This window comes from Bombus impatiens, unplaced genomic scaffold, assembly GCF_000188095.3.
Source record: "Bombus impatiens unplaced genomic scaffold, BIMP_2.2 scf_1775, whole genome shotgun sequence".
Lineage (NCBI taxonomy): Eukaryota > Metazoa > Arthropoda > Insecta > Hymenoptera > Apidae > Bombus > Bombus impatiens.
In genome coordinates this window covers 1-12,135 of record NT_178194.1, presented here as the reverse complement: position 1 = coordinate 12,135, position 12,135 = coordinate 1, and the positions used below count along the sequence as shown (strand labels likewise).

The 12,135-nt window shown below is 31.9% G+C and overlaps 4 protein-coding genes across 4 annotated transcripts; all 4 read right to left on the bottom strand.

The window, feature by feature from the left end:
- Window positions 1-8: 8 nt before the first annotated feature.
- LOC112213900 lies at window positions 9-1,922 on the bottom strand (the record flags this gene model as incomplete). The annotated part of the gene is made up of 6 exons (XM_033324224.1): window positions 1,205-1,922; window positions 1,009-1,126; window positions 622-886; window positions 382-498; window positions 222-312; window positions 9-146 (listed from the first exon to the last, which is right to left on the bottom strand). Coding segments are annotated over exons 1-6 (819 nt in total), but the record flags the coding sequence as incomplete, so codon positions are not given.
- A 1,338-nt stretch (window positions 1,923-3,260) lies between these two features.
- LOC100746236 (odorant receptor 9a-like) lies at window positions 3,261-6,971 on the bottom strand. The gene is made up of 11 exons (XM_033324225.1): window positions 6,721-6,971; window positions 6,192-6,619; window positions 5,854-6,017; window positions 5,602-5,727; window positions 5,403-5,520; window positions 5,027-5,291; window positions 4,465-4,581; window positions 4,285-4,375; window positions 4,072-4,208; window positions 3,610-3,742; window positions 3,261-3,534 (listed from the first exon to the last, which is right to left on the bottom strand). Exons 2-11 carry the CDS (start codon window positions 6,196-6,198, stop codon window positions 3,481-3,483), a joined length of 1,212 nt encoding a protein of 403 aa, XP_033180116.1. The 5' UTR covers window positions 6,199-6,619; window positions 6,721-6,971; the 3' UTR covers window positions 3,261-3,480.
- A 1,637-nt stretch (window positions 6,972-8,608) lies between these two features.
- On the bottom strand, window positions 8,609-11,182 carry LOC100746116 (odorant receptor 9a-like). Its single transcript, XM_033324223.1, has 8 exons — window positions 10,832-11,182; window positions 10,633-10,750; window positions 10,259-10,523; window positions 9,705-9,821; window positions 9,525-9,615; window positions 9,304-9,440; window positions 8,843-8,978; window positions 8,609-8,767 (listed from the first exon to the last, which is right to left on the bottom strand). Exons 1-8 carry the CDS (start codon window positions 10,913-10,915, stop codon window positions 8,714-8,716), a joined length of 1,002 nt encoding a protein of 333 aa, XP_033180114.1. The 5' UTR covers window positions 10,916-11,182; the 3' UTR covers window positions 8,609-8,713.
- On the bottom strand, window positions 11,117-12,129 carry LOC105681702. The gene is made up of 3 exons (XM_033324226.1): window positions 11,745-12,129; window positions 11,546-11,663; window positions 11,117-11,436 (listed from the first exon to the last, which is right to left on the bottom strand). The coding sequence occupies exons 1-3, from the start codon at window positions 11,826-11,828 to the stop codon at window positions 11,117-11,119; spliced, it is 522 nt and encodes a 173-aa protein (XP_033180117.1). The 5' UTR covers window positions 11,829-12,129.
- Between the last annotated feature and the right edge of the window lie 6 nt (window positions 12,130-12,135).

The window sequence follows — 12,135 nt, the reverse complement described above, 5'->3', positions numbered from 1 at the left end:
AACACATACATATTATCTGCTAAATCAGAACAATGATCCAATAGCACCTGGCCAGGTAAACTAAGTAAAAGCAAATGAAATAGACAAGCCCCACAAAATACCGCACTTCGTATTGCTTCTTCCGGTCTGTCTAAGTTTATCACTGTCTGAAGAATAATATAAACAATTATTTGTCTGAAACTATTTTTAATGTTTGTTATCATTTTGAAGATTGTTTTTACTTGAACAGCTGTCGCGCTTATGCTCAACATATTCAATCCAACCTGAATTAAGTAACTACCCCGACTGCTTTCTTTCAATATATCTGAAAATCTTTAAAATTAATGAAAATGTATATTAGTGACATTTCGTAATTTTTTGATTATTGTAATAAATACAGACCGTATGGCTTCATTGTGCATTATAGCGCAATTCCTGATCTTTTCATACGTGTAATTCTCGGAAATAGCATCACCAGTAAAGTAGTTTGGATTCACAGTTGCTTTTTGGACTCGATGTCTACGGTTATGACAACAAAAATGAACATGTGTACGAGTTATAAATTTAGTGATTGCAATATTTTCACGTGCATACGAAAATGGCGACTAACAACCAAATCTTGCATAATATCAGGGTATTTACCCACAAACCGCAAATAATCCACTACTGTGATGAATTATTAGCATGTATAACCAATCAGCACCTATTATGGTGAACACTACAACGACAGAGCTCCAAAATAATTGTAAATATATGTAAAAGAAATAGTCGGCATCGTTAAAAAATATGTAATTAACTCTTAGCAGTTGTTGGCGTGTTCGAGTTCCGTTTATTGGATGGACAATATCAAGAATGGGAGAAATTAGTGGCACCAGCAAGAACAATACCATAAAAGTTACTAAAGTGTCTGAAAATCAACACAATTGATTGTTCACGTATAAATAATTTTATGTATGTTAGGAAGGACTGGTTTGGTTAAAAATTAAAAATATTGAAAATTATGATGAGAATTGAGATAACTTCACTTACTACGATAAAAGTGCGCCATTCTGTTGCCTTGCTTGACGACTTCCTCCAGAACGTGCAATTCGCCATTTAATTTCAGTTGTTCCCATTGTTTTGCCACAAGTTGGAACAGTTTGTTAAACTTGAAAAAAATAAGTATTTGTCCATTTAACAACGTGTGTAGTTGACAATTTCTTTATATAAAAAGAAATTAGCGCACACTTCGCCTGTTGAAATGCATATTTAATATTTTAACAGCACTGGTGGAAGATGTGACAAAGTGTGGCAGACACTCGATGACTCCATCCATGTCCTTGTTATGCAACGACGCAAATAACTCTGCGGTCTATTGATAGCAAGTCCCAATTGTTTAATGACATTACCTTATCGTTAGCTTTATTACTTTTCTATATAATGATTATCTTGTTTTTCTTACCGCTGGGATAGTAATGCTTACGATACTAGTCACTACTATTACTACAATAATATTTCTAGTGCTACTTTTATGGCGCGGATCTTGTCCCAAAAGTTGGATATATCGCTCGAGTTTGCTGTAGTAAGGCACTTGAAATATTTCGGGGCCTCCGGTTATCTGAAGCACTGAATACTCAAAACCCACATTAATTACGCTATCGTGTTATATCAAATAGCATAGAAATAACATCAATATAGGATTAATACCACTAGTCACTACGTGTTTCTATACATTTATGTAAAGTTGCAAGGAAAAGAAATGTAATGAATGCATATAATATTTAAAAATATACAGGATGTTCGGCTACAGGTGTCGGGAAATTTAGGAGGTGATTCTTGAAGCCGAAATAAGACGATCATCAACGATCATATCATATGCAAAAATATATAAAATATTCAAAATACAATATTGCCTGTAATATGTAACAGGTAAAAACATCTTTTTCTTGGGTTCGATTTTTCAAATCTATTCACACAAAGTGGGATTTACATAAATATCAGCAGCCCAATTATTAGTTTAAAGAGAACTAAATATTTTAGTTTTAGTGTAAATCTCTTTCCCTTACTGGCTGTTGCTTCAGGTTTCAAACGTCGGCCTTCTTAACTTGTGCAATCGCTTTAAAAGAAATCGTGTGTATAAGAAGTGTCGTATGGGGTATTAGATTCCCTTCTCGTAGAAATCAATATGCTTCATATGTAGTTATACTGGACATTCAATGTTGCTGGAAATGCATAATTTTCGTCATTAAATATTATAGTAAATCGATTTGTTGCCAAGTACCTCACTACGATATCATTTTTAAAGTTGTGATATCATCTTTGACATCATAATAATGGTTTTCCGACGTTCCTGTGAGACATGTTACATCGCTCTGCGGGACATGGTACAGCTGTTATTATTATTAATTATGGTATACCAACTAAATAATTGATCGTGAGTGCTAGCAGAGCATTCATAGCGCTGACTGCTTGAAAACATTTCTTTTTATGCACAGCGTATCCTAGTTGTAGCACTTCCTCTGACTTTCAATTGAAAAGTCTCAGTGAAGACTATCACTGTTTGCAACACATGAATATTGTAACAATAGAAGTGGCATTTATTTTAACTTCTTAAGATTGTCAAGTTATTTTCGAAGGAAATGTAAGGAAGATTCAGTCAAATAATAGTGAATGTATATTATTTAGTTTCGATTTATGTACTAAAGTATTAACACTGTATTTGAAATGTGTGGTTGTATATCATTATTTGCAGATTCATTGAAATCGTTTAATTTATTCAATATGACATATCGGCTATTTATTTTTATGTCAGATAAAACTGTGTAGAACATACACGTGTAGATATGATTACATTCACCAGGTAGTGCGGATTCAATATTTCACTGATATTAACGTTGTTATATAGCACATGTACACTTTGACAGTCTGAAGATTAAAATATTCGTAAATAGTAGCTAATATAATATACGTAACTATTGTGGTTAGCAAGTTTTCAGCCAGGTTCTTCACATTATATTGTAAAAACGATATTTAAAAGAATCTTGTGCAATACTGAATATGACAGCATAACAAGGAAAAAGATACAGTAGCACAAATCTTAATTAGTTTATGCCCATAGTGTAGTATGTACTTCGTAATGTTCTTTAAATTATCGCTTTAACAATATGAAATGAATAATTAGAAATTTTTGTGCACTTCTCTAACTACATATAATAGTGCTAGTTTTATTAGTGCTAGTTCAATTAGGACCCGTATTATTTGTTTACCTTGATGATGTTAGTAAATGTGTATACACACATGCATTGTACTTTCGGGCGATATTTAAAAAGGTCCAGTATAGTAATTTTTAGGAAGGTACACAGTATTACTTGCGAATTAAAGTATATCAACTAATCATCGTGATTTATTAATTTTATTTGTACGTTCGATATAATGACAAACTATTATATCGGTTATTATATCATCTTCATGCTTACTCAGTCCAAGTATAAAATGCAACGGATATAGAGGTAACAGTGAACTTCATCCTTTCAATGACAACATCATCGTAATGTACGATATGCAGGTTTTGAAGGTCTTACAATGAAAACGATTATAAATAATGGTTGATATAGTACAACAATTACAATCGACTTATGCTGTGTTACATACAGTTCCAAAGTTCTCAATGTTCATTTGGTACAATCCACACGCAGTTAATGTACATGGGCTTCTAGTTCTTATTTGCATCATGTAAAGCATTTTTTGAGTTTTTACTGGTACTCCATACCATGTAGAACCGTATCTGTTTCGATGTCAGTAAAATATTACATTCTATGATTAATAAGATTACAGCAGAATCTTGATTATCCGATCTAACCATGGTATGCGTTATTCGGTTAATCGAATAGCTTTGTTTGAACATAGGAAAGCATCATTTACTTTGAATTACTTTGTAAATATTAATATCAGAAACGAACAAAAGTTCTTGGATAAAAATGTAACAATTTTCATCAGTTCCTATTCTTACCTTCCAATCTTTCAAATACAGAACCACCCACAAATTTTCATTAATCTGTGATCTGATAATCGAGGTTCTGCCGCAGTTATGTTTCGAAAGCACTAAACACGTACAATTGTTTCGTTAGTTCGGTGCAATGATCTACAAGTATCTGTCCAGGTAAACTGAGCATAAATAAATGAAACTGATTAGCTCCGCACAATACAGCGCTTTTAATTGATATTCCCGGTCTATCTAAGTTAATGACTGTCTGTAAATATAAAACAATTGATTAGGTTAATGATTTTTCAAGTTTTAATAGATTTTCACTGTATGAGTATCTTTACTTGAACGGCAGTTGTGGTTATACCAATCATAGTTAGTCCAATTTGAATCATATAGCTAAGTCGATTGTTTTCATCTAATATATCATAAAAGCTAAAAATGCAACGAACAAAAATGATTAACGTCGTTCAATAACAATTTGAAAATTTATTATACTATATCGTCATTTGTTAAATACACACTCTATGGCTTTAGTGTGCATGATCACGCAATTTCTGATCTCTTTATATGTGTAATGTTCCGTCATTGCTTCATTAGTGAATGAATTTAAGTGCCTTGTTTTTTTCTGGATTTGATGCCTGGATATATAACAAGAATTAAAAGAAATTATCATAATATCTATTGGTACATACAGTGGCTGACAAAAGTATATATGTTGTTTCATGTATACATCTATTACATATGTTTTATAAAACGTTTTGAAATTTTATTAACACTAATGCGACACATCTGTCATTATTGTATTAGTAAAGTTTCAAACCAATGTAAAATTGTATATAAATGTATATAAACGTATATAAATGGATATAAAAGCTGTAAGACATTTACTATCAAAGAAATAAAAGATTACTATTTAGATGCTCAAGTACTTTCGTGACCCACTGTAATAAACATCTGAAAAACTTGAACATCTCTAATTTTATAATTATGTTGCAACGTATTAAAAATGTGCAAATATGTTCAAGCGGTAGTGAATATACATAATTATATGTAATATAATTGTATTGAGTAAATCATATTCACCCACATACTATAAATAGTCCACTATTGTGGTGAACTATAAGCATCAATAAAGAATCTACGGTAACTATGCTTATTGAAACTACTATTGCCGCCCAAGATAACTGTAAGTACACGCAGAAAAAATAGTTATGGCTATCAAAAAGCACGTAATTAACATTAAGTAGTTGTTGTCGTGGTCGAGTTTCGTTTAGTGGAAGAAGGATATCCATCATAGGAGAAATCAGTGGAACGAGTAAAAAGAGTACCATAAATACCATTAATGTATCTGAAAAGATTAGAATTGATCATTCAAGTGCGAAATATTAAGTGGTACGAATCCCCGTTTTTACGTGTACTAGAAGTAAGCCGATTAAAAAATCAAGACATGCTAACTTACTTCGGTACAATTTCGCCATTTTGCTGCCTCGTATGGTGACTTCTTCCAAAATGTACAAATCTTGACTTAATTTCAGCTGCTGCCATTCTTTCGTTATAGAATCGAACAATTTTCTAAACTAGAACATAACACGTGTTGTCATAATTTTATAAGGTGCTTTCTTCCGGAAAGATTATTCAATAATAATAAATACGCGTACATTTTCTCTGTTGAGATAGACATTCATTATTTTAACGAAACTGGTCACAATTGCAGCTAAATGTGGCAAACACTCCAGCATCACATCCAGATTCTTGGTGTATAATGATTCGTACAATGCGATTGACTAATGAATTATAAGTTCCAGATGTTTAATGACATTACCTGACTATTTAATTTATTACGCAGAATTCAATGAATTGCCTCATATTAACTATTTCTATAATTTGCACCTACGGTACGATTACCTTACCATTGGAATAAGTACGGTTGTTATACTAGTCATCATTATAATTACAGTGATCAATCCATTTTTTTGGTGTGGATCTAGGCCCACAAATCTCAAATACTTCTTGATCATGTTATAATAAGGAATGTCATATATATCGGGATACTGTTCCCCGGTTTTCTGAAATACTACATATTTCGAAAATTGAATAAAATTATTTGAATGAATTATATTTGAATAAAATTAGCGATATAGAATATGTACAAAAATATAATTCAGATACCCTTAATATTATTAGTAAACGAAACGTTAGATATTTTGATCACGGTATAATATAAGTATATTGTATCCCTTCCTCTTACCGTCCATGTTTCCAAATTTCGAAACAACGACTTGTAAAGAAACGCAACGCACGGAACCACAAACTCAATAAAACTGACATGCCGTGCCGAATGCATGAAGTGATTCTTTATAGATCCAAAGTATCAAATGGTAGTAAATTGATTCGGTAAAGTGTAGAGAAACTTAATGACAGTATTTTCATATTATTTCATTTATTGTATCGCGGCAAAACTGTTTGATTGCTGGTGTTATTGTATTAGCAGTTTATACGGTAGTTACATATGTACATACCTATAAGAAAATGACGTAATCGTTCTGTTAAGGGATTACCAATTTCAGTTAGGATGCACATCATAAAATATAAATCATCTCTTTCTAAAACTGTCGCTTGTTGGATATTCGTTGGAAGACAAAGGATTGATCCCCTATTGTTGAAGAACATAGATACCTCGAAGATAACTGTTGAGATATAGACAGAGGAGAGATTACGAATATGAGATAGGGTAGAAATATGAGAGAGCAAAATTGTATTCTGTGTATAATACTTACAATTACGGTTACAGTACATTTCTGACAGTTTTGATAATGTCGATCGATATGAATTTTGTACATCGCGCGTTACGACGACTAGAACACTCTCTCCTAGTAACCATTGCTGATAGTTATCGTTCTTTTATTTGATGTACATTTTACGTTCCAGTCGCAGTAGGAAGTGTCTTCATGTTCTTATTGAAGTGAAACTCACGTTGGTTTACTGTGTGGTTTTAAAACAAAACAAAAACGGGAAGTTATACTACTATAAGATGAACTATAAGATGAAACCTGCTGTGTACATGTAATAGAAGAATAATATATATGTAGAGGAAGAAATCTACACAATAATTACACAATAATTTTATTTGCATATTCAATAGGGTGATTTAAATAATATAAAATTAATAATATATGTCGATTATTTTTCTATTATCTGCATTCTTGCTTAGTCCAAATTCAATGTCAGAACACAATGACTATGATACCATATTTCCCACAGCTGACGTGGAAGCATCATTTTGCCGACGTTATCATTGTGAAAGACGACATGTACGTTTTGAAGGTCTTAAAATTTAAAATAATCGGAGAGTAGATAATATACAATTACAGTATACACACACAAGTACATATAAATAACTATGTCAGTCTTGTACAAGTACATAATATACCGATATTCATTTCGTAGAATCCATCTGCTGTTGAGACACATGGCTCCTTCCACCTTATTTGCGTCACGTAAAACAATTTTTGAATTTTTACCGATATGTCGTACCATGCAGAATTGTTTATACAGATTCCTGTGTATATTTCTAATAACTAACGATTCGAATTCCGACTGTTCATCAATCTTACCTGATTATTTAATTTATTACGTGTAATTCACTCTTCAGTTTCTTCTTTTTATCCATAATAATTTTTTAAAAAATATTCTTCTCCTTACAGATGGCATAAATATGATTGTGATGCTAATCATCACTACAATTGCGCTAGTATTTCCAGAATTCTTGCTTTTGACGACGGTGTTGTCTTACTAATTGTAAGTAATTCTTGAGTACTTTATGGTACTAGATTTCGAACATATCACAATACTGGTTTACGTTTCCCTGAAATATTAAATGTAATACTTTTGCGAGCCATTTTAAATATTTCAATCGTGATGTAAATATTATCTCGTTGTACCTTTGAACCTTACTGTGCATGAGACCAGATTTTTAGAATAGCGTCATGGTAGTCAATGAAACCACATGCAAGCGTAACTCTGTAACTATTTAATGTTCGTGAAATATATAAATGTATCTATCCATTTCCAGAACTGGTGGACAATATCTGCTAAACACAGTTGTACTAATACTCGGCATTACATGAAGTATGAAATTGAAGTCATTAAATATGGCTGCGAATCATTTTGTTTATTGGAGAGGTATGTATTATTTTTAAAGCAGGTTCAAATTACGGTAAATCCGTATAGTAGGTAAAAAATGACACGTAAGCCATTGTCGTGCCACCTGTCTTGAAAGATCAAGAGCTGTAATTGTTCTGAAACATTGATTACACATTGCACTGCTAACGCCTTCGCTGATAAACATGTAACTGCTCAGTGAAGTCGTCCGAATTTCTACCAGAGCTATTATGTTTTCGTTTGCAGTGTTTTCCGATATAACTGTGCAACAATGTTATGTATGTGATGCAAAAAATAAAAAAAACAATTATTACTCGATTGATTAACTGAGTACTTGTATCATATCTGTTTACCTGGATGACGGTAGTAAACGTGTATACATACACACATTGCTCTTTCTGGCGATACTTAAAAAGGTCCAGTACAGTAATTTTTGGGAAGGTACACAGTATTAATTGCGAATAAAAGAATATCAACTAATTATCGTGATTTATTAATTTTATTTATACGTTCGATATAATGATAAACTATTATATCGGTTATTATACCATCTTCATGCTTACTCAGTCCAAGTATAAAATGCAACGGATATGGAGGTAATAGTGAACTTCATCCTTTCAATGACATTATCATCGTAATATACGACATGCAGGTTTTGAAGGTCTTACAATGAAAACGATTGTAAATAATGGTTGATATAGTGCAACAATTACAATCGACTTATTCTGTGTTACATACAGTTCCAAAGTTCTCAATGTTCATTTGGTATAATCCACACGCAGTTAATGTACATGGCCTTCTAGTTCTTATTTGCATCATGTAAAGCATTTTTTGAACTCCTATTGGTGCTCCATACCATGTAGAATCGTATCTGTTTCGATGTCAGTAAAACATTACATTCTGTGGTTTAGAAGATTATAGTAGAATCTTGATTATCCGATCTAACCATGGTAAGCGCTGTTCGGTTAATCAAATAGCTTTGTTTGGACATAGGAAAACATCATTTAGTTCTAATTATTTGTAAATACCAATATCGGAAAGGAATAAAAATGTTTGGATAAAAAAGTAACAATTTCCATCAGTTCCCATTCTTATTTTTCAATCTTTCATATACAGAACCGCCCACAAATTTTCATTAATCTGTGATCTGATAATCGTGGTTCTACTGCAGTTATGTTTCGAAAGCACTAAACACGTACAATTGTTTCGTTAGTTCGGTGCAATGATCTACAAGTATTTGTCCAGGTAAACTAAGCATAAACAAATGAAACTGATTAGCACCGCATAGCACGGCGCTTTTAATTGATTCTCCCGGTCTATCTAAGTTAATGACTGTCTGCAGATATAAAACAATTGATTAGGTTAACGATTTTTCAAGCTTAGCTAGATTTTCACTAAGAATACATAAGAATATTTTTACTTGAACAGCTGTCGTGGTTATACCAATCATATTTAGTCCAGTTTGAATCATATAGCTAATTCGATTGTTTTCATCTAATATATCGTAAAACCTAAAAATGCAATGAGCAAAAATGATTAATGTCGTTCAATAACAATTTGATAATTTATTGTATTTTATCGTTATTTGTTAAATACCAACTCTATGGCTTTATTGTGCATGATCACGCAATTTCTGATCTGTTTGTATGTGTAACGTTCCGACATAACTTCATTAGTGAACGAATTTAAGTTCCTTGTATTTTTCTGGATTTGGTGCCTGTATATATATCGAGAATTAAAAGAAATTATCATAATGTCTATTGGTACATACAGTGGCTGACAAAAGTATATATGTTGTTTCATGTATACATCCATTACATATGTTTCATAAAACGTTTTGAAATTTTACTAACACTAATGCGACACATCTGTCATTATTGTATTAGTAAAGTTTTAAACTAATCCAAAATTCTATATAAACGTATATAAACGAATATAAAAGCTATAAAACATTTACTACAAAAAGAAGTAAAAGATTAGTATTTGGATGTCGAAGTACTTTCGTGACCCACTGTAATAAACATCTGAAAAACTTGAACGTCTGCAATTTTATAATTATATTGCAACGAATTAAAATATGTGCAAATATTTTTAAGCGGTAATATATATACATAATTATATATAATATAATTGTATTGAGTAAATCATATTTACCCACATACTACAAATAGTCCACTATTGTGGTGAACTATAAGCATCAATAAAGAATCTACGGTAACTATGCTTATCGAAACTACTACTGACGCCCAAGATAACTGTAAGTACACATAAAAAAAATAGTTATCGCTGTCAAAAAGCACGTAATTAACATTAACAAGTTGTTGTCGTGGTCGAGTTTCGTTTAGTGGAAGAACGATATCCAACATTGGAGGAATCAGTGGAATGAGTAAAAAAAGTGCCATACATATTAATAAAGTATCTGAAAAGATTAGAATTGATCATTTATGTGCGAAATATTTAGTGGTATGAATTCGTTTTTACGTGTACTAGAATTATGCCGATTGCAAAATTAAGGCACGATAACTTACTTCGATACAATTTCGCCATTTTGCTGCCCCGTATGGTGACTTCTTCCAGAATGTACAAATCTTGACTTAATTTCAGCTGCTGCCATTCTTTCGTTATAGAATCGAACAATTTTCTAAACTAGAACATAACACGTGTTGTCATAACTTTATAACATGCTTTCTTCCGAAAAGATTGTTCAATAGTAATAAATTTGCGTACGTTTTCTCTGTTTAGATGAACATTCAATATTTTAACGACACTGGTCAAAAGTGCACCTAAATGTGGCAAACACTCGAGCACCATGTCCAGATTCTTGGTGTATAATGATCCATACAATACGATTGACTAATGAATTATAAGTTCCAGTTGTTTAATGACATTATTTGACTGTTTAATTTATTACGCAGAATTCAATTACTTTACACATTTTAACTATAGTACTATTTCTATAACTTGCATCCCCAATATGTCTACCTTACCATTGGAATAAGTCCGCTTGTCATACTAATCACCATTATAATTACAATGATCAATCCATATTTTTGGTGTGGATCTAAGCCCAAAAATCTTAAATACTCCACTATTGTGGTGAACTATAAGCATCAATAAAGAATCTACGGTAACTATGATTATTGAAACTACTACTGACGTCCAAGATAACTGTAAGTACACGTAGAAAAAATAGTTATTGCTGTCAAAAATCACGTAATTAACATTAAGTATTTGTTGTCGTGGTCGAGTTTCGTTTAGTGGAAGAACGATATCCAACATTGGAGGAATCAGTGGAATGAGTAAAAAAAGTGCCATACATATTAATAAAGTATCTGAAAAGATTAGAATTGATCATTTATGTGCGAAATATTTAGTGGTATGAATTCGTTTTTACGTGTACTAGAATTATGCCGATTGCAAAATTAAGGCACGATAACTTACTTCGATACAATTTCGCCATTTTGCTGCCCCGTATGGTGACTTCTTCCAGAATGTACAAATCTTGACTTAATTTCAGCTGCTGCCATTCTTTCGTTATAGAATCGAACAATTTTCTAAACTAGAACATAACACGTGTTGTCATAACTTTATAACATGCTTTCTTCCGAAAAGATTGTTCAATAGTAATAAATTTGCGTACGTTTTCTCTGTTTAGATGAACATTCAATACTTTAACGAAACTGGTCAAAAGTGCACCTAAATGTGGCAAACACTCGAGCACCATGTCCAGATTCTTGGTGTATAATGATCCATACAATACGATTGACTAATGAATTATAAGTTGCAGTTGTTTAATGACAGTATCTGACTATTTAATTTATTACGCAGAATTCAATCAATTATCACATTTTAACTATAGTACTATTTCTATAACATGTTCGTACGATATGTTTACCTTACCATTGGAATAAGTACACTTGTCATACTAGTCACCATTATAATTACAATAATCAATCCATTTTTTTGGTGTGGATCCAGGCCCAAAAATCTCAAATACTTCTTGATCATGTTATAATAAGGAATGTCATATA